This window comes from Orcinus orca, chromosome 10 (assembly GCF_937001465.1).
Source record: "Orcinus orca chromosome 10, mOrcOrc1.1, whole genome shotgun sequence".
Classification (NCBI taxonomy): Eukaryota; Metazoa; Chordata; class Mammalia; order Artiodactyla; family Delphinidae; genus Orcinus; species Orcinus orca.
The window spans coordinates 94,283,235-94,308,212 of NC_064568.1; the positions used below are offsets into that span (position 1 = coordinate 94,283,235).

Here is a 24,978-nt window from a genome sequence, read left to right on the forward strand (position 1 = left end):
ACATCTGGATTCAAAGCAGACCTCTGCCTTGTAAAGCAAGGTGACCCTGACGTCTCTGACGCTGCCGTGTAGAAAACGACGGATGCAGACAGAGTACTCCCTGGGGCCCCCTCTGGTTGTCCAGAGCTAAGATGTACTGACTTTCAATTACCATTTACAAACTCAAGAGAGAATAAAAGGTTGGTGACTGGTTACTAGTCTGCATCAGGGAGAAATTAAATATACTACACTGGTTTAATACCATTAACTTTTGAAAACTAAACCAATGAAAATAAATTAATAGCAGCCCTTGTGAGCCTAGGTGGTGTGTATGCTATTATTCAGCCCTTGTGAGCCTGCTCCAAGGTGTCGTACGCTATTATGTGCCAGTTCTTGAACTGGCAGTAGGAGTCCATTTTTCACAGGAACTAGAATTTTCCCAGTCCCACATTAGCCCTTATTTCACTGTTACTTCATGCAGAGTTTCAAAAAGGTCTTCTACTTCTACAGTTCTACACTATCCCAAGTATTTCAGAATTAAGAATCTAAGAAAGAGACATACAGAACACGATATAATGTCTACCTGATGCTCAACTGGTAAAAATAGCCAATACCTGCTTGATCCATCTGGTAGTCAATGGGCTCCAAATGCTGGTTGAAGGAGGGACAAAGAAACAAGCACTCTGTCGCATGAGCCTGCAGAAACTGCTGTGGACTTAAGTCAAGCCAAGCCCAGACCACACCGGCCAAATTAAGAGGGGGTCAGAAAATCAGTGGCTGTGAAAATAGAACAGGAAAACTCTATTCCCTTCAATGTATATAAAACGGTCCCTACATTTCAAGTATGTATCCATATAAAAAGCATCTTCATATAAACAGAATTATCAGGACGCACTCTCTTCAGATCTGAGTTACTCCAAGGTAACTCAAGTGTGGCTCACATTCCCCTGGGTAACAAGAGCCATCACCTCCGAGGAACCCCTGCGACTTACAAGGTCAAATTTTCTTCCATTATGCAGCACACTGACAATGCCTCTTAAGAGACGTGATCTGTTAATATATGATTTGTTGTAATTAAGCAACACAGTTTAATGTCATCAAGAGGCTTTAATTAGAGGAGGCTGCCATGTCTTCACACTGTCAGATCAATTCCTGTTTGCACATCCGTACAGACTTACACACATTCCGAGAAACACCTCTGCTTGCACCAAGCAAGGCTTCCTTTGGGGCTATGGACTTCCCACTGTAAAACGTTGTAGTACTTTAAAGGTCTGCCCATTTAATGGGTTTTGTGTGTTCTTCCATACCGAAAACCATACTTTCAAAAACCAAAAACAAACAAAAAAGTTCCTCTCTTCTCCAGAATGTCCTGCATGATAACAGATTCCTCTGGTACTTGATCAAACTCTGTGTTACCACCTCAGTGGTATATGCTTCCCTTGACCCAAGATTCCCCAGTCATTTGTACACTATGGCACCAACTCTGAATCTCATTTCTGTTGACATGTAACTCAACTTCGTTTCCTTTCTTTTTCACCTGCACATTCCTGAACAAATCTGGATGCTAAGCTAGCTATAACACTTTCTCTTAATACCAAAACACATTCAGAGGGATGTGAGAAAAAAGGGGCATCCAATATATCCCTATTTTCATGACAGTAGGGGATGGAATTATTGGTAAATCATCTACCATATAAGGGACCTGTATCCAGAATATATAAAGAATTCTTACAACTCAACAACAAAAATACAAAACAACCCAATCCAAAAATGGGCACAGGAATACACATTTCTCCAATAAAGATGTAAAAAAGGGGCTTCCCTGGTGGCGCAGTGGTTGAGAGTCCGCCTGCCGATGCAGGGGACACGGGTTCGTGCCCCGGTCCGGGAGGATCCCACATGCCGCGGAGCGGCTGGGCCCGTGAGCCATGGCCGCTGAGCCTGCGCGTCTGGAGCCTGTGCTCCGCAACAAGAGAGGCCGCAACAGTGAGAGGCCCGCGTACCGCAAAAACAAAAAAAAAAAGATGTACAAAAGACATAAGTAGTTACCATGACCAATCAATTCCACTGCCAACTAAAAAAACTGAAAACCTCTGTCCAGACAAAATCCTGTATACAAAAGTTCATAGCAGCACTATTTTTATAATGGCCAATAAATGAAAACAACCAAATGTCATTTATAGATAAATAAAATATGGTTTATTCATACAATGAAATATTATTTGCAATAAGAACGAATTCTGGAAAATCAATAGTGGTGATGGCTGCCCAACAAGGTGAATGTTGTCAATGCCACTGAATTATATTCCTAAAAATGGCTAAAATGGGAAATTCTGTTATGTATATTTTATCACAATTTTTAAAAATTAAAAGGGGGGAGGCATGGGGAATATAGCCAATATTTATAATAAGTGTAAATGGGGTATAACTTTTTAAAAATTATGAATTGTACACTTGTACAGGTGTACAACTTGTACACCTGTAATACTGTACACCTATAACTTGCAGGTTTCAACAACTACATTTCAATAAAAATAATAATAATAAAGGGGGGGTGAAGTACTGATTCGTGGTACAGCATGGATGAACCTCAAAAACATGATGATGGGTGAATAAAAGGCCAGGCACGAAAGGCCACATATTCTACAATTCCATTTTTATGAAATGTCCAGAACAGTCATATCCATCGCACCAGAGAGGACATGAATGACTGGTGGGGCCTGGGGGAGAGAGGGAATGGGCAGTGACTGCTAGTGGGTGTGAGGTCTACCTTTCAGGGGTGACAAAAATGTTCTGAAATTAGATAGTGTTGATAGTTGCATAACTCTGTGAATATACTAAAATCCACAGAATTTTATGCTTTAAAAGGGTACATTTTATGGTACATGGATTATATCTCAATAAAGCTGTTACTTAAAAAAAATGAAGGGCTTCCCTGGTGGCGCAGTGGTTGAGACTCCGCCTGCCGATGCAGGGGACACGGGTTCGTGCCCCGGTCCGGGAAGATCCCACATGCCGCGGAGCGGCTGGGCCCGTGAGCCATGGCCGCTGAGCCTGCGCATCCGGGGGAGAGGCCACAGCAGTGAGAGGCCCGCGTACCGCAAAAAAAAAAGAAGAAGATAGTGGGAAGAAGCTTAGGAAACATGTGCATGTGTGTACGTGTGTATGTGTGTTAAAATACAAGAACATATGTCTATTTCCCCAGTTTGGATTTGTTTGTCTTTCAGGGCAAATCCACACGAAGAATTGTTCTGTTTCCCAACTCTGCAGGGGCTAAAGAGTGAAAATCTCCAGTCTTACCACAACTCAGAAGGCCTACCAGGCAGGCAAGAGACCAAGTCATCCAACAAATCTATAACATCTTGGTCTTTTCTCCTGGAGCTGAAGTTCAGGTGTGGTCACTACAACAACATATTCCTTTAGAAGTACTGGGAGGTTATGTGTACTTCAGAAGAGGGGGTTTCAATGTTGCTCCTTCCAGATAATAAAACTGTTTCTCCACGGTGCTACTGCAAAAAACCGCCCATTTAATTAAATGAAAATAAAGATTTGGATTTAACTTTAAGGTTTCTTACATTAACACTATTACACAATGTATTTTGATTCATTAATAAAAGAACTGTGTGACAAGTTTGAGTTCCAATTACTACTCAGGTGTATCTTAAAAATTAAACTCATGAGGCAAATCGTCAATTTGTTTTTCTCAAATAACCACTTAACCCCATCCTGTAAAATATCGATAAATTATCAGCGAAGTAATTTCGCATGAATATTGTCATCCTTCTTGGCAGGCCTTTTTTTCCTAGGCCGTTTTAATCCTCCCACTTTCTTCCTCCTTCTACACACTGATGAATGGCTAAGTTAGAGCTACTGGTTTTTCGTTTGGCAGTAGTTCTTTTTACCAGCCTTTCCAAATTTTTTAGGCCATGACCCAACGCTGGCTCTTATGCCAGAACATACATTTGTAGCGGGTTACCTTAGCAAGTATGCTCCCAAGTCGCAGGGTGGTTCATAAACTCTTGCTCAAATGGACAACTTTAAATACTTTTGCAGAAGCTTTTTCTGCTTTCCTCTCCCTATATTAGACTACACATTTGTCGTGCTTTTTAAATGGGGAGTGGGGAGGACAGAACCACTACTGGCTTCTCAAGACAATGAATATGTACGTTTCATTACCTATTATAATGAATATGTAAGTTGCATATGTAAGCACTTATCAGACTATCTTAAGAAACAATTACTTAATTACAACAACAAACAGTATTTCACAGAACTCTGAATTAAGTCACCTTCTAAAAACACTGAAGCTTTGAAGTATTCAGCCCTCCCAAGCAGGAAAGGGCAGAATTTTTTAAAGCTTTTAAGAGATCTTTTGATGTCACTTTCCTAGTATTAAACACTACCTCTTTGCAATACTTGCATCTTTTGGCTGATTCATCAAAAACAGTGACTGAATGGAGACGCTTCTGACTACACTATTTCCATTATTCATGCTGTGGAGTGTTCAAAATGTGTTTTGAATATTTTCTTATTATACCAATTTTTGAAATGTACACCATATCCCTTTAATACCACCATGCACTAATCTAAGACTGCCAACCTAAGCCATTTATAATCATATTTCTGTTGGAAGAAAAATGTACTTAATTAACATTATTGGAGATTAAAACAAAAAAGAGAGAGAGAAAGAAAAAAAGAAAACCCACATACTGACACCACATTTCCTCTGGTAATTTTAAGTCGTGACCACTGTGTTGTATCAAGCGCTGGCCACACAAGTGGATCAACTTAACCATTCTGGTGCTGGCGCAGGATGTGGATGCGGAGGTATTAATGAGATCGTGAGCTTATAGTGTAACCTCGCCAGACCAAATAACCTCCTGGCCACACAAGTAGAAAATAATTAAAACAAGCACGATTCCAATTTAGCTTTGTAACCAGATGGTGAATGAAAAAGCAGACAAAGACTCATTTTGTGAATAACCTGGGGAACAGCTCCTACAGTTTCTTTTAAAGTTACAGTCTGACTCATGAAATTTAAAAAAAAAAAAAAGGCGGCCTGAGGGACAAAGGTTCTTACCAGAATTCACTCCCAGAGTAGATACATGTCATTTTCTCTAGGTCATGGCTAAAGAAATCACAACGTATTCCTTAAATGAATGCCAAGTTTAATTACAGCAAAACCCAAAAAAACACTCGGCAAAAGTTAAGTAGAAGACAAGATGCTGCTAAACATCTATTTCACCGAGATGTACATCAACAACTATACAAAGTAAATGTTTCGAATCATCAGGACTACAAAATGACACAAGCCTACACCAATATTCTACAAAAAAAATTTTTCCCAAAAAAATAAACAACATTTACAGCCTAGCACTAGACTCATGTTCTTTATTTTCCTCCCCCAAGAAGAATAAAGGTATTTCATGGGTAAGAGAAAGAAGGAAACATCTTAAAATAAGACCCAGTAACTTTGCTAACACTGCACAACAACTCTAGAAACAGGAAGACAAATCTAAATGAGCTGCCTGACCTTCGCAAGGTACACAGAGCGTAAGTGGTTTAGCCTATATATTAAAGATGGAAACTCTCAACCATGAAAGGGAGATGCTAGTTAATCTGGGCACACCCCCAAATGAGGATGGAACAGTAAAAGAGGCCATCATACGGTCCAGTATGTTCCGCCAACACACACACACACACACACACACACACACACACACACACACACACACACACACACACACACACACACACCCTTCCCCTGGGGGACTGTGAGCCTGCCATGAGTGAAGAGGCAGAACCCTAAGGAGTTCACTTCAACACATCACCTCCCTCGTGCTCAAACCTTTGTTAGATCAAGGCAGGTTGTCAACTCAACCTCTACACCCTGCAGACCTGGAAGCAACTGACTTCTCCAGGCCCATCCATCCCCAATTCCACCCACACCCATGCCCTTCAATCCCCTCCCCCAGGATCACTCGGAACCACAGAGCAGAAGAACCCCAGGCCAGAGTCCCAAGGGATGGTAAGAGGAAGATAAAGAAGGGAACTGCAGGGCTAAGGGGGGATCCCAAAATAATGCAAAGGACACTTCTTTCCGCCTCATTAAATTCAAGCACCAATACACGGATTTGCTTCTCTGGGTTCCTAAATTGTTTCTGACCTAGTTTGCTTCCTTGAGTCAATGGATTTACAGTGGGTGTACAGATACTTCTTTGGTCCCAAGGGAAAGATGAGAACCTAGCAAAAATCCCATTTTGAGGACATCACATTTGGAGGCCTGCAATCACTTCTCCGGCTTTCCCTGCTGGCTTCTTGTACACCGGCCGTGTGTGTGTGCCCAGCCCATCGTCACTGGGCTACGGCCTCCAAGCTACAGATCTAATGGATGAGTCTCCACACTCTACACACCTGACAAGTAACCATCCTACAACAGCAGCAACCCCATCCCATAAAACCCACGCTGCTATCGCTCTGAAATGGGGGACGGGGTGTCTTGACAATATGAATCTCCTGCTTCGAGGTCACAGGGCACACAGTCTCATTATGGCTGTACGTTGTGTTCTCACAGTCCTGGCTCTGGGGTAATGTTAATATTACACTGGGCAACTTGGATGAACAGTCTCATGTTTCGAATCCCTCTTCTGTAAAAACGGGAGTAAGCCTTCAATGGATTTTACCCATTTTCTAAGCACTGTACATATATAATCATTTAATCCTTTCATCAGCACCAAATAATGAGTTCAGAACACTGCAAAGTTCGTGTACCTTTTTGTGAGGACCTACAAGGACCCACATCATATGGAAAGGCCCTCCATGGGGAGTTGCAGGAGGGCTGACCCTTACACCTCACACCTCCTGGAATTTTCCCGGCATGAACTCTCTCACTCAGGGTGAGTCTTTTATTCTGCCAACATTTACTGAACAGCCAGGCCTGTGGTAAATAAATATTCACCAGCAATCTGCTAACAGGATGGATCAACAGGGGCCAGGGCAGCACCGAGGGGGAAAGGCACCTCTGAAAACAAACAATTAAGAGCCTGTGTGACTTGCGTTGTGACAGAAATGAGAACGAGTTAACACCAGTATGGAAGATACATCTAATTGGCGGAAGGGAGAAGGCTTCACAAAGGAAATGACACCGAATCTTGGAAGGGTAAGAATGTAAAAATAAAGAGGTTAGAAGGCCTCTTTTAGGCCCTGTTCATCTCTAAGTGTATATATAAAAAAAAAAAAAAAAAACCTGCCCTAGAACCAAATTTCTACCATCCAGCCGGGGCTGCTTCTCCAAGATCCTCCCAGAGGCCTCATGGGTGCTGGGCCCTCTCTCTCCCTCCCAGTCCTCTTTTCTCCTCCCCAGCCCAGCCTCCCAAGCACCGCAGGTCAACCTGCATCAGAATGGAAGGGACCGTGCTGAACTCAGCCTTGCTCACACTTGCACCCACCTAAGACTCCAGGTGCCGATCCCACCCTTAAGGTGGGCAACCAGGATTTCACAGTCCGCTCTCTCAATCACACTACACACCCATGTGTGTCGGCACTCACAGACCCCGGGAGATAAGGATCTTGCATTAGTTTCCAGATGCCGATAGAACGCTACACATACGGTAGATCTGCACCCCCGAAAAAGTGCAGCTGAGGGACTGAAATGTGAAAAGGCACAGAGGAGGGAGTGGAGACTGGTCAGAAGGGAAAATGAGATGTGAAAAAGCCCAAGGCCAGGTCTCTCCTCAAAGCAAAACCCCATCCACGGCGTTTCAGATCTCTCCCAAAAGCTGCTGGCAAGTGAGGCCACACACAACTGTGACCCTGAGGACAAAGGACCCTGTCCCGCAACAAATTACAAACTACAGGGGCGAGGGCTGGGGTATTAGATTAGTAATAAACTTATTTTTTAATCAACCAATCTCAGTGCACAGACCTTATTTTAAACCAACCTTTTTTTTAAAAAAAAGGAGACAGTGTAGAGGAAATCTGAATACTGACAAGTTATTTTATATTAAAAACTATTATTTATGTTATCAGTATCCTGGGCATGTCTTCTGTAAACAGAATCCTCATCTTTTAAGTTTAATAATAGAATGTTTACACATTAAATGATATGTTTGAAATTTGCTTTTACTACAATCCAAGGGGTAGAAGTAGACATTATAAATGAAACAGAACTGACTACACATTGGATACTGCTGGAGCCAGGAAATGGGTATGTGGTAGTGTATTAGACAGTTTTCAGTACTTCTGCATAGGTTGGCAATTTCCTGTAATAAAATGTTTCTTAAAGGGGGACGGTGGGACTTCCCTGGTGGTGCAGTGGTTAAGAATCCGCCTGCCAGTGCAGGGATCACGGGTTCGATCCCTGGTCCGGGAAGATCCCACATGCCACGGAGCAAAACTAACCCCATGCGCCACAACTACCGAGCCTGCCCTCTAGAGCCCACAAGCCACAACTGCTGAGCCTATGTGCCGCAACTTCTGAAGCCCGCATGCCTAGAGCCCGTGCTCCGCAACGAGGAGCCACCACAATGAGAAGCCCGCGCAACGCAACGAAGAGTAGCCCCCGCTCGCTGCAACTAGAGAAAGCCCGCACGCAGCAACAAAGACCCAACGCAACCAAAAATAAATAAATATAAATTTGTTTAAAAGGGTGGGGGGAGGGGAAGGTGTTTGCTCCTCTAGGAAAAAAAGGTTTTAAACCACACAGCCTTTAAGTAGAGCAGCAAAAGTCTCACCCTGTTGTGTCTCAGGATCTCTTGGAACTCTGAAAAGTTACTGAGGACCTAGAGAGCTGTTGACTACATGGGATGTAGATATTTAGATACTGATAGACAGATACTCAAATTAAGACTGAGAAAAAATTTTAATATACATTAATTCACTTAGAAAATAAAACCACTACACATTAACATAAATAACATCCTGATGAAAGTTATATTTTCCAAAATAAAAAAATTTACTGAAAAATGTGGCACTGTCTTCCACTTTGGCAAACCTCATTAATGTCTGGTGTAACAGAAGTCACCTGGATGCTCATAACAGAATTCAATCCGATGCGTTCGTTCTCTCACACCGTGTAGTGTCTAGAAAGCCCCGCTGCACATTTGAGAGAGACGAGAGTGAAGCAGGAAAGCAATGCCATGGTATTACTCTAATAATACTTTTTACTTTGCGAATTCCCCAAAAAGGAACTCTGAGAACCCCAGGGATCCCTGTGTGACACTGAGAACCACTGAGATGGAGGGGAAAGTCTGTGGGAAAAAGCAGAACTTCCCCTTACGACCAAGCCCAGCAAAGACCCTCTACTCCTCTTTACTGTGAAGTGAAACGAGGCACAGAGTTGACAGAAAAGAACACTGTGTCCCCCTAAACCCCTCCCACACACAGCACTGTTACGAGGAAGGGCCTCCGTGTAGCAGGGACTGGGAGAAAGTGGCTTAAACACATACATAAATCAAGGCAAGCGGTGAATAGCCAAGATACACTGTGCTCTAGACTGTTGATCCCTAATAGGAAATCAACACACCGGCTCTCCTGACAAGCGTTCTTTCAAATTAAATCAGGAAAAACCGGACAGATCTAAGTACATCTCCAATAGTAATGAACATAAGGCTAAGTTTCATGAAACGTGTTTCAACTGTATGCGTGTATGCACAGACACTGGGTCTCATTCAAACTTTCTTAGCACAGATAAAAGTCAAAGTTTACAAGAACACTGTGCTCAGGTACAAGGTATAGGTTCTAAAGTCTTCATAAAAAAAGGATAGGAAGGAAAACAGCCTTTCAAGAGGAAGCAAGAGAAGGTAGGGGGGCCTGTGGAGAAAACAGGAACAAAGCCGACTTCTCAGGGGACGAAACAGGGCGAAGGGACCAGAGGGACAGAACCCAGAGAAGACCAGCTGTGGAGGAAACCCCACAACTCCCCCTGGAAGCATCTAGCCTATGGAGCTATGCATTCAAAAACTACAGATAGGTTTACACAAATAGACCTGTGAGATATCTGTTCAAGGACTGAAAACGGGAAGCCTGACAGTCAATAGTGAGGAAAAAAGAAAGAAAGATTAAGTCAGCTGTTGGAAAAAGAAGATGAAAGCTGGGCCATGCCCGGTACAAGCCATCTCCGCGACACACAAGCTCCTCTCCTTACAGACTTCCCACTTAGGCTTTCAGTGTAAAACACAGATACCCAACCAGCACCAGCCAGCAGCAGCCGTCTACCTTTGGGGATGGAACCCAACACACTCAGGGGCCTTTTGGGATTAAGTGAAGAAAGCAAGTTTCAAAATTGTGCTCTAGGAGGAAGACGAGATCACACACAGAGACCTGGAGAGCATTTCCTCTAGAGAGACTGGGCACGGTGGGGAGTTTATAGCTTTATTCCCTTCTGTGCTGTTGAAATGCTTTGTCAAAGGGCATGGGTTACTCTGCCAAAGAGCACAGTTTTAAAACAAAAACAAAAGGAGACTCATTTTAAAAAGAAAATCACCTTTGACCCATACTTTGCACCAAAAAAAACTTAACTCCAAAAGTGGTCAGAGCCCAAATGTATTGATTAAACAAAATATTATTGAAGTCCTAGAGGAAACACAGGAGATAATCCTTGCCATGAGATTTCTCAGGATACAAAAAGGAGGAACTGATAATTTTGAGCTTCATTCAAATAATCACAGTTCTGTTCCACTGGTGAAAATGAATGTTAAGAAATGTCATGGCCTGAGTTGTGACCCCCTCCCCGCCCGCCGGACCCAAAGTACCTCAGAATATGACTGACATTTGGAGACAGTGTTTAAAGAGGTGACTGAGTTAAAATGAGGTCATGAGGGTGCGGCCTTCTCCACTATGACTGGTGTCCTTATAAGAAGATGAAGTCTGGACGTGTACGGAGGAAAGAGGATGTGAACATATGGGGAGAAGGTGACCAGAAACCGAGGAGGAAGGCCTCAGAAGACAAACCAGGTCTTCAATTTCTGACCTCCATAAATGTGAGAAAATTTTTAGTATTTAAGCTACCCAGTCTGTGGTACTTTGTAACAGCAGCCCTAAGCAAACTAATACAGAAAAAGAACATATGTACAAAACACATATCTAATAACAGATTCGTATCCACAGCATATTTTAAAAAAAACTCTCAATACTTGATAATAAGAAAACCCAATTTTAAATGGGCAAATACACACATGAAAAGATGCTCAACATCTATCAGTCACCAGGGAAATGCAAATTAAAACCCACAGTGAGATTCTGCTACACACCTATTAAAATGGCTAGAATTGAAAAGCTGACAACACCAAATACAAATGAACCCTCCAGGGCAAAACTGAACCCTCATACACTGCTTGTGGAATGCAAAAAGAGTACAGTCACTCTGGAAAAGATTGGCATTTTCTTAAAAAGTTAAAACATACACTAGCAATAAATACCTAGCAATAAATACTATAACCTCACAAAAACACACATGTGTATGTATCAGCTCCATTCAAAATTGCCAAAAAATGCAAACAGCCAAATGTCCGTGAACGTCCATGATGAAGACACAAACTGGTATAGCCAACAAGAGAACACTCAGCAATAAACAGAAATCAATTTCTGATACAAACAACATGGATGAATCTCCAATACATGAAGAAACTATACCATACTCAAAGGCTAAATGCTATGTGATTCCACTTAAGACATTCCAGAAAAGTCACAGAAAATCCAGAAAAGAACTCACTGGTTAGAAAGGGGCACCTGACAAGGGCACTTGACTGTGATAGTTACATGACTCAAGGCATTTACAAACTTCACAGAAGTGAATACCTAAAATGGGTAAATTTTACTGCATACTAATTATACCTCAATATGTCCCTTTGCTCAGAGCATAATGACACAGGTGTGCCCCAAGATTCTTGCACACAGTAGACCAGTGCTGTCCAAGAGAAATACAACACGAGCCACACGATAATTTTAAGTTATCAAATAGTCACATCAAAACTGCTAAACGGGTGAGGTTTCAAAAATATTTTGCTTAGGGGCTTCCCTGGTGGCGCAGCGGTTGAGAGTCCGCCTGCCGATTCAGGGGACGCGGGTTTGTGCCCCGGTCCGGGAAGATCCCACATGCCGCGGAGCGGCTGGGCCCGTGAGCCATGGCCGCTGAGCCTGCGCGTCCGGAGCCTGTGCTCCGCAACGGGAGAGGCCACAGCAGTGAGAGGCCCGCGTACCGCAAAAAAAAAAAATTTACTTAAATATGTCCAAAATATTATCATTTAAACATGGAGTCAATATAAAAATCAAGTGATTTAAGATCTAGAGAAGAAACTAACTAGTGGCTGCCTGCAGGGAGAGGGAAGGGGTGCCATGGGGGGTCGGGGGGAAGGGGTTATTATGGGACTATATGAATCGTGTGTGAAACTTTTGAAAATGTAAAGACTCATTCAGTTAAAAAAAAAATCAAGTGACTTAGCTTTATTTTCATATTACTAAGTCTTAGAAATCCAGCGTGTATTTCACACCAATGGCGCATATCAATACAGACCAGGCTTCAATTGCTCACAGGTGGCTAGAGTGGCTCCCTTTACATTTGAAGTAACTTTGAGCTCTACAATGCCAGACAAAGCATGATCCCAAGGAAAGGCCACAAACGGAAGAAAGGCAAAAGGTGTCGGAAAACCTCTCCCCGGTTTGACTCTTCAGGGGTAGCAGAGAGTCGCCCGGAGATCTGTGAAAGCTGCTGAGTCGGGCCGGTGGGCGGGTGGGGGCAGGATTTCTCTGGTGCAGCAGCACGCCCAAGCCAGGCTACGGTGAGTCACTCACGCGCGCGCACACATGCATGCAAGCACGCACACACACCACCCCAGCTCATTCGTCAGAGTGTAAGAAAGGAAGAGCAAAGAACACGAAATAGCTACTCCTACACAATTCAGATACGCTTAATGGATGCACAAAGCAAGGCGAGAAATGCATGTGGAAAACCAGGCTGTGCCGGCCTGCCTAGCAGGCAAAAGCCCACCACCCACTCAGATCTAAGAGGTTCCTTACCACAGCCCAGGGGAGCAGAAAAGACAAAAAGCCAGAATGAATCTGTTGGAAATCTACCACCACCATGCTGTGGGGAAAAGCAAACTACAGCCCTGGTGCTTGATACCTTAGCATGTAACTGAGTTAACCGCACTGAAGTTCTAGAATGAGCCTGCCACGACCAAATCACATAGTCCAATCTCAAATGAACCAGATAATTCAGAACAGCTTGGAATTTTTCTCTTTGGTTTAAGAGTATGCCGTTATGTTTATATTATGGTTATGTCTGATATTCTGGAATTTGCGGGGGGGGGGGGTTATTTTAAGACATAATCTGGACATAGCCAAGAAATCATCTATCCGTCTCTATCCTGAAGTCTCCCCCGGGGGCACAGTGGTACCACCAACCCCCAATGTTGCAGGTACCTTGTACAAAGCTATCTTTTTAGCTAAATGACAGAGAGAGAAAGTCTGGTTCGGCCTGTGGCTTGACGCAGGTACTCCCTGACTGCTGGCTGAAGATACTGCCCAGGATTTCGGTTTAGAAATAGTCCTTGAACACTTTCAACATATGCCAGGTACTATTCTAAGCATCTGTTGTGTGATTCAAACTCACTCAATACTTACAAGGTAGGTGCTGTTTTTTAATATCTCCAATCCTGCAAAAAAGGAAAGGACTCAAGTGAAGGATGTTACTCAAAGCACATACCTCGGCATCTACCTGGAGCCTCTTAGGCACTGGGAAATACGCTGAAGGCTAATATATTTGGTAGGCCATTGCAAAGCAATACTAAATTAGTCCACAGAATAATGAATATAACTCTTACTCTCTGAGCATCCTGTTCTTCAACCGGGTGTAAGATCACAACCACAGGTCCCACACACACCTTCCCCTTGTTCTTACTGTCTCTTGAAAACTCAGGTCCCACAAGCAATCATATTATTCTATCTGCTTCTTGGTATGTCTGAAATTACACTTCCGTATTTTTCATTCTACCAGTCTGGCCCAATGAAGATTTCCCACCTTCCCATCAACCCCTGGACACCAATTGTAATAGTTAAGAACGCTTCCAATCATAAAATTAGAGTTCTAACTCATACTCCATTATTACTAACTTCTCCTATCTTCCAAGAAAATATTTTGGCTGTTGTTACTTTGCTTAGCCATTGATCCAAAAAAGAACGCAGTCATTACTTTGTAAAGACAAGAACTATTCATGAGATGCCGAAGAAACGTGTCTTCTGCGGACAAGTTATGAAACAGTTAAGTCTCCTGGTGCCCAGTCTTTGGTTCAGAACAGACAGCCTGGTTTCATTGCCTCCAATACTTGAATGTAGAGAGACAGCATAAGTAATAAAAAGCTACAGCCAAGTGTCTTGTGACCCAACCAAAAGGATTTTAGAACTTGTTAAATATCTCCTTGTCAAACATCATTTGAAGTGACTTAATCCTTGGGTAAGCGTGCATTTTCACAGTAACAAAATGTGTTCTGAAACTAATATCCTCAACACTCATGTGGTCACAGTTAACACACAGAGTAGACAACTCACAAATAACTATTAAGAATCATTTTTACGATCTCCTTTTTCTTGAGGTGAAAGATGGCACTGCCCTTTATCCCTACAACAAGAATGTGGGCGTGGGACTTCCCTGGTGGCGCAGTGGTTAAGAATCTGCCTGTCAATGCAGGGGACACGGGTTCGAGCCCTGGTCCGGGAAGATCCCACATGCCGCGGAGCAGCTAAGCCCATGTGCCACAACTACTGAGCCTGCACTCTAGAGCCCGTGGGCCACAACTCCTGAGCCGGTGCGCCTAGAGCCCATGCTCCACAACAAGAGAAGCCACCGCTCCACAACGAAGAGGAGCCCCCGCTCGCCGCAACCAGAGAAAGCCCGCACACAGCAACAAAGACCCAACGCAGCCAAAAATAAATAAATAAACTTGTTTTTTAATAAAAGAATGGGGATGATTATATCAATGACAGCAAAACTCAATGTATTCGGTTGGCCAAAAAGTTCATTCACTTTTTAAGTACAAATAAAAGACACATTTTTCATTTTCAGCAAGAACTTTATTGAACAGTGTATTCACTAACCAAACGAACTTTTTGGCCAACCCAATAGTTTGAATCGGCCCAGGCTCAGGTCCTCTGTAATTGGTAACATTCAGAAATCAAAGGCAAATGAAATCTAGTTATTTTCTTCTCAAAATTATCTTGTAAGTTTCCGGCAATTTCAACGTGCTCACAACAGGCAAAGGAGTGCCCATCATACTGCCTTGTACAACATGTACTCTCTTGAGTGAATGTTATTCATTATGATACACTGCCTCCCCTCCCCCACGTTCACATACTACAACTTCATAAAACTCCACCAACAAGATGGGCAAAGGCACCAAAACCATAAAGTAATTCCAAACTGCATATCATAGTTCACATGCAGATTTAAAAAACAAAACAAAAAAAACAGTATCGTATTCTTGTTTGCCGTTGGCAAAAGATACCAGAGACTGCTCTTCGCTGGTTTTATGTCCATAAGCAGTATATGTTAAGAGGCCATACGGTTAATTCCACAAATGAAATACAGTGTGTAATTATTTCCTATATTATCCATTCTGAACAACATCTAATCTAGCTGCTCAAGAAAGATTCCTGATTAGATAAGGAGGAAACATTTTATGTCATTAGCTATACAGTTTCATCTTGTTGAGGAGATGCACTGTAATGAATACCAGATGAGTTTAAAGTACCCTAGGGTTCAAAACAACCTCCAGATCACATTTATGTAGCCTGTTGATACTGAACAGTCAATATTTCACCTTCTACAGACCTCAACCCACTTACACAGTAATACCCCTCACTTCCCAGATCCCAATCCACTCTGAATTAGTATTTAGCATACAATCACTGAGGCTCTTAAACTGTATTTTTCCTATTTTCACCCAGAGGTCCTATGAGCTGCCTAATTAAATGCAAGGTTTTCCTTTTTCCTTATAAGTCAGTCCTGGTGGAAACAAAACAGGGTTGGCCTAACTTGGACTCCTGCTACATAACCAAGACTTGACCTGTGTCCTGATTAAATATTAAGTCACTGGGATTGCGGGGGGATCAACACAGCAATGCATTTTCCATTCTCTTCACAAGCCTCCCCAAGCACAGTTCCTTCCTGTCATCTTTCTCCTTATACATCCACGCACGGGATCGTAAGCGAACCTTGCTAAAAAGGGGGCAACTACGAAGTTTTAATTATTTGAAACATACTGGAAAACATATTGTGAGAATGGAAGAATCTGGGGAGCTCAAATTAACGAAGCTCTAACAATATAGCTGTGTCTGCTTGAAATTACCAACTTGTAGATCCATAGATACACTCCCTAACTAGGGTGTGACTGAAATATCTCAGCGCTCAGCTCCAGTTCACAGAAGGCAAGAGTCACAGGGCTGAAATTCTCTGAAATCGAAATGAGGCTGATGCAAGAAGCTTGATTATTGCATTAAATTAACATAATTTGCAGCTGTTGATTAGGTTTTTCCTCATAGAAAGTTGCGGGGCCATCTGCAGGTTATATTTTCCCTGCTACTCTCCAGTACAGACCCCATTTCCAAATTTTGTTGCATAAACCAAAGACAGGTAAACCCATCGCACACTCACGCACATAAAAGCCAGCTTGAAACCAAGTAAAGGAAAAGGTTACACACAAGACAATGACTGTCAGAAGCACCCTTTGAAAATAATGTTTAAGGCAGCAGCCCCTCACTGGTCCCAGGTTTCCAAAAAGAAGGAAAAGGCTGAGTTTTAGTCTCATGAATCCCTTTGATGATTTCTAACACTCCATATATATCTCTCCACACACCCAAGAAAGTAAATAAGCCATAAAGCCAGTCATCCTCTCTCTGACATCACCAAAGGCCTGATTTCGTTCTCCCCGCTCTTAGCTCAGAAAACTGATTAGAACTGAATGTCTAGGCTGCTTCCTTATGCCCTTCTAATAAAGCCAACCACAGCAAAGAAAACAGAAATTAGTGGCAAGCAGAGAGCCTTTTGCCACTGGGATTCACAGCAGCCGCTGGACAGGCCATTATGGTTGTCTGGCTCCAGCTCTCTTCCCAGTAACCAGCCCCCGCCTCTTGCCTGCCCCACACCACCCTCCAAGATCAAAGGCTGCACTTACTGTTTATAACATCCTGAGCAATCTGGGAATCCCAAGAGGTTTTTGTTACCTTTCCCATCCCTCACTGTCTCTGCTCCCAAAAATCTTCTCTAATGAGGCTGGCCAGCCCTGGCACGGTCATACCCGGGAATCAGGCCTGCCCCAAAGGAAGCTCCTCTGAGATGCCTCATATTAAAGAGGGGGTGGGGGGTGGCTCTGGGGAACATCAGGACAGGCTCTGAGAGCATGTGATTCCCAGCCTCCACGTCCCAGCAACTATGCAGCAGCTAGAAGCGCTGAAAGCAAGCTGCTTCTTTCTACTCCTGTCGCCGGAAAACAAACAGTTCTTGCTGGGTATGAAAAAGGTCCCAGGTACCCTACAACAGACATCAACGTGCCTCTTCCAGAAGGAGGCATGGCTGGAGAGCACACCCAACCAGGGCAGCCAGGGCACAGCTCCCTATACCTTCCTTGTTCCTTTCTCCTTTTCCCTCTCAAAATGCTGGCTGGCTACAGCCGTTCGTCCCCCGGCCCAGTCCTGGACTTCAGCTTTTCCTTTGCAGTTTAAACACAAAGGCAGAGCAAGCTGTCTAAGTAATCACTCCCATTCTCACAGCCGGGGCGGGGCGGCGGTGGGGAATGGGGGGCGGTGAGCTCAACGCCCGGGACCATCAGCGAGCCTCCACGCAGCCTGGGAGACCCCGGCTGCCTCTGCCTCCCTCTGCAGCTTCTCGTCTCGTCTGCTGCTGAGACACAGTGGAGAGAGCAGAGCTGGGAAAGAAAGGCCTAAGCACACAAGTTTGGGGGAGCAGGACGGGAACTGAAAAGAGACCCGACGGGGATCGACACCCCCCTAGCCCTGCCCTCAGCCAGCTCTGCACACCCCAGCTTTATGTGGTGCCCTGAAGGTAATTAATCCCCGCCAGGGGCACACCTACCCTGGGGGTGAAGGGGGTGAATGAAGGGGGCATAGGTAGGAGGGCCTAGAACAAATACCCAGGCAGTCACGGCCATTTCAACAGCAGAAGTTAATTCAAACAAAAACTACATTCCAACCCAACACCTCAGGGATTCAGAGGACACGATCTGGTTGGATTCTGAGCCCCCTGGTTACCTTTGGGAAAACTCATCTTTACTGATCTTGTAAGCAGGGCAAAACTTAAGTTCAAAAGGCAAACCTCCAAGTTTACTAAAGTAAAGGTAAAAATTTCCTGGGGGGTTTTGGGGGAAATTACTTTCAGGGCAATGTTTGCTGAGTATCTCAGATTTCAAATTAAAGTGTATCTTTACTACAAATCCATTCATCACCTTCAAATGACTCCCAAAGCCACAGCAAACCATAACCACCTAAGAAGCCCAACTATCATCCTAAGACTTGCATTTTCAAGTAAAAGGGGAAAAAAACTGACACGTGCTATTGTCTCTACATTTCCCAGATAAGATTTATTTCTGAACTGGTTTCTAAGAGTTGTTTCTTCCCCCTTTCTGAAGGGGCTTTCATAGGGGGACAGGAAGAAATTATTTCTGACTTTAAAAATTCTATTGCTAATTAATAGAATCAAGTTAAATGCTGAGCAACGTACCATTTCTAATTATAAATAACTGGTGGGGAAAGGATGTATAAAAATCACAACTGCTAATACTTAAGAGTGTCTACAGGGGTGCATTCTAAACCACATACACTCATCTAAATCCCACAGTTACGCTAAGGCAAAGGTCCTACTATTATCCTCTTTTTACAAGTGAGGAAACTGAGGTGCAGGCAGGCTAAATGACTTGCCCAAGGTCATTCCACTAGAGGCAGAGCTGAGATTTAAACACAGGCATCTGGCTTCAAGCAATCCTTTTAACCAAACCACACTGCTTCAAAGGTTTCTTAAAAACTGAACAAGAGGGGCTTCCCTGGTGGCGCAGTGGTTACGAATCCGCATGCCAATGCAGGGGACACGGGTTTGAGCCCTGGTCCAGGAAGATTCCACATGCCACGGAGCAACTAAGTCCATGCGCCACAACTACTGAGCCTGGGCTCTAGAGCCTGCGAGCCACAACTACTGAGCCTGCACTCTACAGACCACGAGCCACAACTACTGAGCCTGCGCTCTAGAGCCTGCGAGCCACAACTACTGAAGCTCACACACCTAGAGCCCGAGCTCCACAACAAGAGAAGCCATCATCGCAACGAGAAGCCCGCACACCACAACAAAGAGTAGCCCCCACTAGCCACAACTAGAGAAAGCCCCACGTGCAGCAATGAAGACCCAACACAGCCAAAAATAAATAAATAGGTAGATATCTAGATAGATAAAATCTACTAAAAAAAACAAAACAAAAAAACTAAACAAGAGCTGGGCTCTTTAAAGAGACTGATGGGGCTTCCCTGGTGGTGCAGTGGTTAAGAATCCGCCTGCCAATGCAGGAGACAGGGGTTCGAGCCCTGGTCCAGGAAGATCCCACATGCTGCAGAACAACTAAGCCCACGAGCCACAACTACTGAAGCCCGAGCGCCTAGAGCCTGTGCTCTGCTGGCCACGGCAATGAGAAGCCCACGCACCACAACGAAGAACAGCCCCCGCTCACCTCAACTAAAGAAAGCCTGTACACAGCAATGAAGACCCAACACAGAGGAAGGAAGGGAGGGAGGGAGGGAGGGAGGGAGGGAGGGAGGGAGGGAGGGAGGGAGGGAGGGAGGGAGGGAGGGAGGGAAGGTTAAAAAAAATAAAGACACTAATAATGACCTTCCAAAAGATAGATAAACAGAGAGAAAGACAGACAGATAATCTTTGCAACGAGGGAAATTCTTCATTTTCCACAGTCTCCAACAACGAGTCTCACTGATTTCAAGTGCTTCATGCAATAGCAATGACCCTATTGTGGCCTAGGGGTTCACCCCAAATTCACATGAGGTGCTGGTCTAGAGAAACGCTCCAGGCACAGCCCATTCAGCACCTCTCCCGCTCTCTGTCGCCTGGCCCACAGGCACAGCAAACACTAAAACATGTGCTGCTTCTCTGGGAATGCTAGTCAGCATCTTCCAGTACTTGAAAAGGGGAAATAAAGGTGGCTCTCCACTTTTTCTGTCATACCACTACTATTACTGCCAAGAACAGCCCAAAATGTCTTCGCTTTTAAGCACTGCAAAGCATAAGGAAATCTACCGTCCTCAGCAACAAACCTGAAAATTATTACAGAAACAATCTTTCTTATAAAAGATTCCTAACTGGGACCCTTGGCTAAATAACAACAAAATCTGTATTTCATAGAGCTTCTCAAGCAAGCAGCTCTCTTTTTAGAATCAAAGTGTGTAGAGGTCACCGTTTTAGTTGTACTTGTGGTATTAGCTGAGAAAACACTTAACAAAATATTTATGGAATGGAACTGAACAAAAGCAGGACCCATATGAATGATCTCTGGCTCCAGCTTACTAAGTCCTCCATCACTAGGAAATCAATCTAAAGATAAAAAGAAGATTAATTTTTAAAGCATCACTTTCTTCTTTCGTAGATTTTGGAGCCATAAAGAAATCAGATTCCAAGTCAGAACCAGCAGGTGCTGGTGTATGGACAGCACACTGGGCCCAGCTGGCATATACCCCAAGGGACTTGCTTCATTAAAGCCCTTTCCCACTTCTGGTTACAGTATTATACTCAAAACTCAAACTGAATTAGACATAAAAGAACTGGGCACAAATTCCACTTGTTTCTTCAAGGAACTCAGGACCAGCACAACAAATGGGGGGGGCTGAAGCAGCAGAAGACACTTCATCTATTTTGGCCAAACCCCATCCTAATTATGAAGGTATTCCACCTGCACTCTGGACACACTGCCGCTCCAAAATACACAAATGGTGTAGGTCAAAATTCCAGAGTCCACTCCGCACTCTAGGGTTTACTGACTCTGCTATGCCTCCCCGGCTAAAGACCAAAGTTACGTTTGAAAATATAATGCTTCGAGATGCGGCTACACACAGTCGTTTCTCATTACCTTGGGAGGCCAGCTGACATCGATGGGGGGAAAGTAAGGCATCCGCTTTGCTAAGCCGCCCATAATAGAGTCAATCAAACAAAATTCTAAGGGACCAAACGCAGTTTCTGACCCTCTGTAGTCCTCCAGATTGTCCACTAGCTGGCGTCTTAAAGAAGTGATGACTGTAATAAACATGTCTAAGCTCTTCTTTCCAACAGAATCAATCTACAAAAATACAGTGATGATTTTTAGACAAGCATGCCACTCTTGTGTTTCTTGTGAAAGGCTTTTACGGTGGCAGCCAGGATCAAACAAACTAGGCCAGGTACGCAGATGTTTTGCTTTACCAACACGCGCTAGAAACCAGGAATAATAGTTCACAAATAATTTCTGCCAATTTATTTCACAGTCCGCAAACTTTTCCTCCAAGATCTATTTCTGACATCTCTGGGTTCCCTTTGGCATTTTGCAAATTTAAGCTTCCTCTTTCCTCCCACTCCAAGAGGCCTCAACTGTATTTCCAGGGGCCTCTCAGCCTCAACACACAAGTACCAAACAAACCATATGAGTTACATCTAATGCATGGCTCTTACTTACTTCTCAATATCATTTACTGGATTAAAGCCCTGCCTATGAGAAATCTTACACCACAAGTCACAAAGTGAACTACAGCAAATCTCAAAGTACTATGTACTCATTCACTTAGGAAGTACAGTGCCGGCCCTGTTCTAGGTGCTTGAGGTAGACCTGAGCAAGAACAAAAAGCTTCCTGGGGCTTCCCTGGTGACACAGTGGTTGAGAGTCCGCCTGCCGATGCAGGGGACGCGGGTTCATGCCCTGGTCCGGGAAGATCCCACATGCCGCGGAGCGGCTGGGCCCGTGAGTCATGGCCGCTGAGCCTGCACGTCCGGAGCCCGTGCTCCGCAACAGGAGAGGTCACAGCAGTGAGAGGCCCGCGTACCGGAAAAAAAAAAAAAAAAAAAAGCTTCCTGCTTCTATATTCTAAAACAACAAGTAAATAACAAGTAAGGTATCTGAGATAGTGGTACGTGCTAGAAATAAAAGGGCGATGTGGTAGAATACCTAGCAGGAGAGCAACACAAGTGGGGAGAGCATGGCGTGGGCCAGCCAGGGAGCCACAGGCAGAACCCAAACTGCAGTCCGGCCAAGCCACTCACTGCCTCAGTGACCTTCAGCACGGTGCTGACCTCAGGAAGCCTCACAGGGGTCCTTGCCTGTGAACCCTACCGTCTGCATAGCTGTTACCCAGAATTAGAGTCACTTATATTGGCTATACCATGAACCCAAACACAGCATTTTTTCCCCAAACAAGATAATGAAGAGAAACAAAGAGGGGTTCCTCCATGAGGGCTTCGGGAGCAGCAGGTCTGAGGCTGTTTGGGGAGCTAATGACTAAGGTAATTAGCAAGCCTCACACCTGCCATTCGGGGAAAGGCTTAGATGACAAATGCACTGCGGGTACTGCTTTGAAAAAGCCCAAGTGAGATGAAATTAACCTTCTAATAATAAGTTCTTAAAATGCAGTGAAGTTCCTATATATCACCAAGGAACATTCCCACCAAGTCCACTTACTTTCAAGCTACTTAACTTTCTTCCCCAGATTTGCAAGTCAAAAAACTAGTGCCACAGAGAAAAGACACACCACTTCTGCGAGTTCGTGCATCACCTCACGAACTAGACAGACGTGGTTCTCAACGCTGCACCTGGACGTACAACATTCTGCTGAAGCACCGATAACCGCATGCTCTGACTTGAGCAGCATTCTGTCATTTCAGTTTTGACAGATTTCTCAGAAAAGCTGACTCTCCTGAAAATGTGAGGCCACAATGAGGAGGTACAAATGCCAGCTCTGTGAGACCTGCGCCCCAGTTCCCAGTATTTACGCAGAGGCTCCGGGAGTAGGTGGAGCTAGCACCCTTCCGGATTCCCAACCCAGCCACCGCCCAGGCCACAACCCCGCCCACGCCCCACACAGGACACCTGCTCTCAACATAGCACCTTCTTCGTATAAGAAAGAAAATGAGAAGTTACAGTGCACACCAACCAGGCACACAGATCCACCAGAATGGCACTTTCTCACTGATGAAAACTACTGCAGCAGAGGTCAGGAGACAGTCTGCTGCACCTAAGGCTCCGTGGTTCCTCTCTGTTTGGAGTCCCTTTGGCTCACTTCTCCCCTCTGATCAAAAGAAGGGACGTAAAGAGGTACAGACGTAGGAGACCGTTGCCCGGCACTGAGCTCTGTGACATTCAGCACTGAATTCTCTTCCCCAAAAACTAAGTTTCAAAACAAGTTAACACAAGCAAAAAAACATATTTTGTAGAATTGGACGCTGCAGCCTGATTTAAGGGAAAGATGCTGAAAGGAGAGTCAGAACTCCAGGGCTTACTCCCAGCTCTGATGCTAAGGAACAAAGGCTGGGTCTGTTGATACATTTGCTTGTTTTTTCCCCTCATCTGGAGGGGTGAGCATGGAATCTGGCTGGATCATCACTCCAGGTACTTGGCTTTTCCAGTCTGTGTGAAAACTAAAGCTTGTTTTAATGCCCAGTTAAGAAATGGACTCTCTGTGAAATAATGGAAGGACCAGACCATCTGAGAAGGTAAGATAAGAGAAGACAAGAAAAAGAAAAACAGAAAGAACTAGACAGAAAAAGAAAGGCATAGAAAAAAGAAAAACAGACTATTTAGCCATAAAAGGGAAGAACAAACTACTGGTACACACAACATGTATGAACCTCAAAGGCATTCCAGTAAGGGACCTAGATACAATATTGCTTCCATTTACATGAACTTTTACAACAGTGCTTTTTTTTTTTTTTTAATCTGAACTGATTTACAATTGTTTTTAAAAAGAAGAGGGGAGGGGCAGTTGTGACAACTCACTGGGTTAAACTGGAAAGTAGCCACCCAAATTAAATACATGTCAATGCCAAAAGCCACACCTCTGGTGACACAATTCAGGGACCCGGTCCAAATGTGGGGAAATTTCCCCAAGTTTCATGCTGTTAAAAGTGACTTATTAAAGAAATATTTACAATACAAACTCCCTTTCAGACCCTGGGATATTTAAAGAAAAAGCACATTTTATCTTATTAAAAAAAAACCAGAGAAAAAAGTTACTTTTTTGAAAAAAGTTACTTTTTTGCAAGCTGAATCAGAGTACCATTTGTGGTTTGCCTTAAGGGATTTGCTTCTGTGTTGGACAGAAAAGCAAATCCCAATATTGACCTGTGCAGAGAAAAGGCTTGCTCATAAGTTTTCATGCTTTTTCAAACCCAGTGACGTTTCAAACCGAGGGAGGCTCCCCACAGCCAGGACTCACACTAGGTGGGTAAGAAGCAGGCAACCAGCACTTCTTCCCTGGGGGAGGAGACTGGATTTGGGGTGAGGTGGTATGAATCCCCTGCCCCAGTCTACCCTCCACAGGGAAAAGTCTCAGAGCCCAACAACTTCTGTTACAGAAACACTATAGGAGTTATCGCACTGCAGTTCCAAAAGTGCCATGGCAAACCTCAGCATCCCAAAGGAGCCCAGGACCGGCGCTCACAATGGGTTACTCCACGAGGGTTCGCAAAAGGGGTCTTTGGGCAGGCGGCCCCTCAGAGACACAGAAAATCAGAACACGTTCCCAGACCTGGAATCAGCAGCCCACAAACCAAAGTCAGCTCAGTTCCTGGAACAAAATGATTTACAAGTCATCCTGGCAGGGGTCACATCCAAGAGCTATTTTAAGACAATAATCTTGGTCTAAATCTGGTCAAAGGGTACTGAGTATTTGAGGTTAAATCCCATCTCCTAGGAAGATCAGTCAGAAGACTTAGGCCCATTTCCTTTCAGCACCTCCAGAAGCCAGGGCATCCCCAGCTCT

General features: G+C 44.1%; 1 protein-coding gene across 10 annotated transcripts in view; it reads right to left on the reverse strand.

The window, feature by feature from the left end:
• JARID2 (jumonji and AT-rich interaction domain containing 2) overlaps positions 1-24,978 on the reverse strand; it is a 242,564-nt gene that overhangs the window by 159,892 nt on the left and 57,694 nt on the right. For 2 of the 10 annotated variants that reach the window (XM_033434861.2, XM_033434863.2), the window contains exon 2: positions 3,280-3,488. The exons of 7 other annotated variants lie outside the window; for them this stretch is intronic. Coding sequence is in view for 1 of the 3 variants with exons in the window: in XM_033434858.2 (XP_033290749.2) it covers positions 594-671 (78 nt within the window). In the remaining 2 variants the exon portion in view is untranslated. Of the gene's footprint in view, positions 1-593; positions 757-3,279; positions 3,489-24,978 lie in introns of all 10 variants that reach the window. One more of the 10 variants, XM_033434858.2, reaches the window with a different exon arrangement.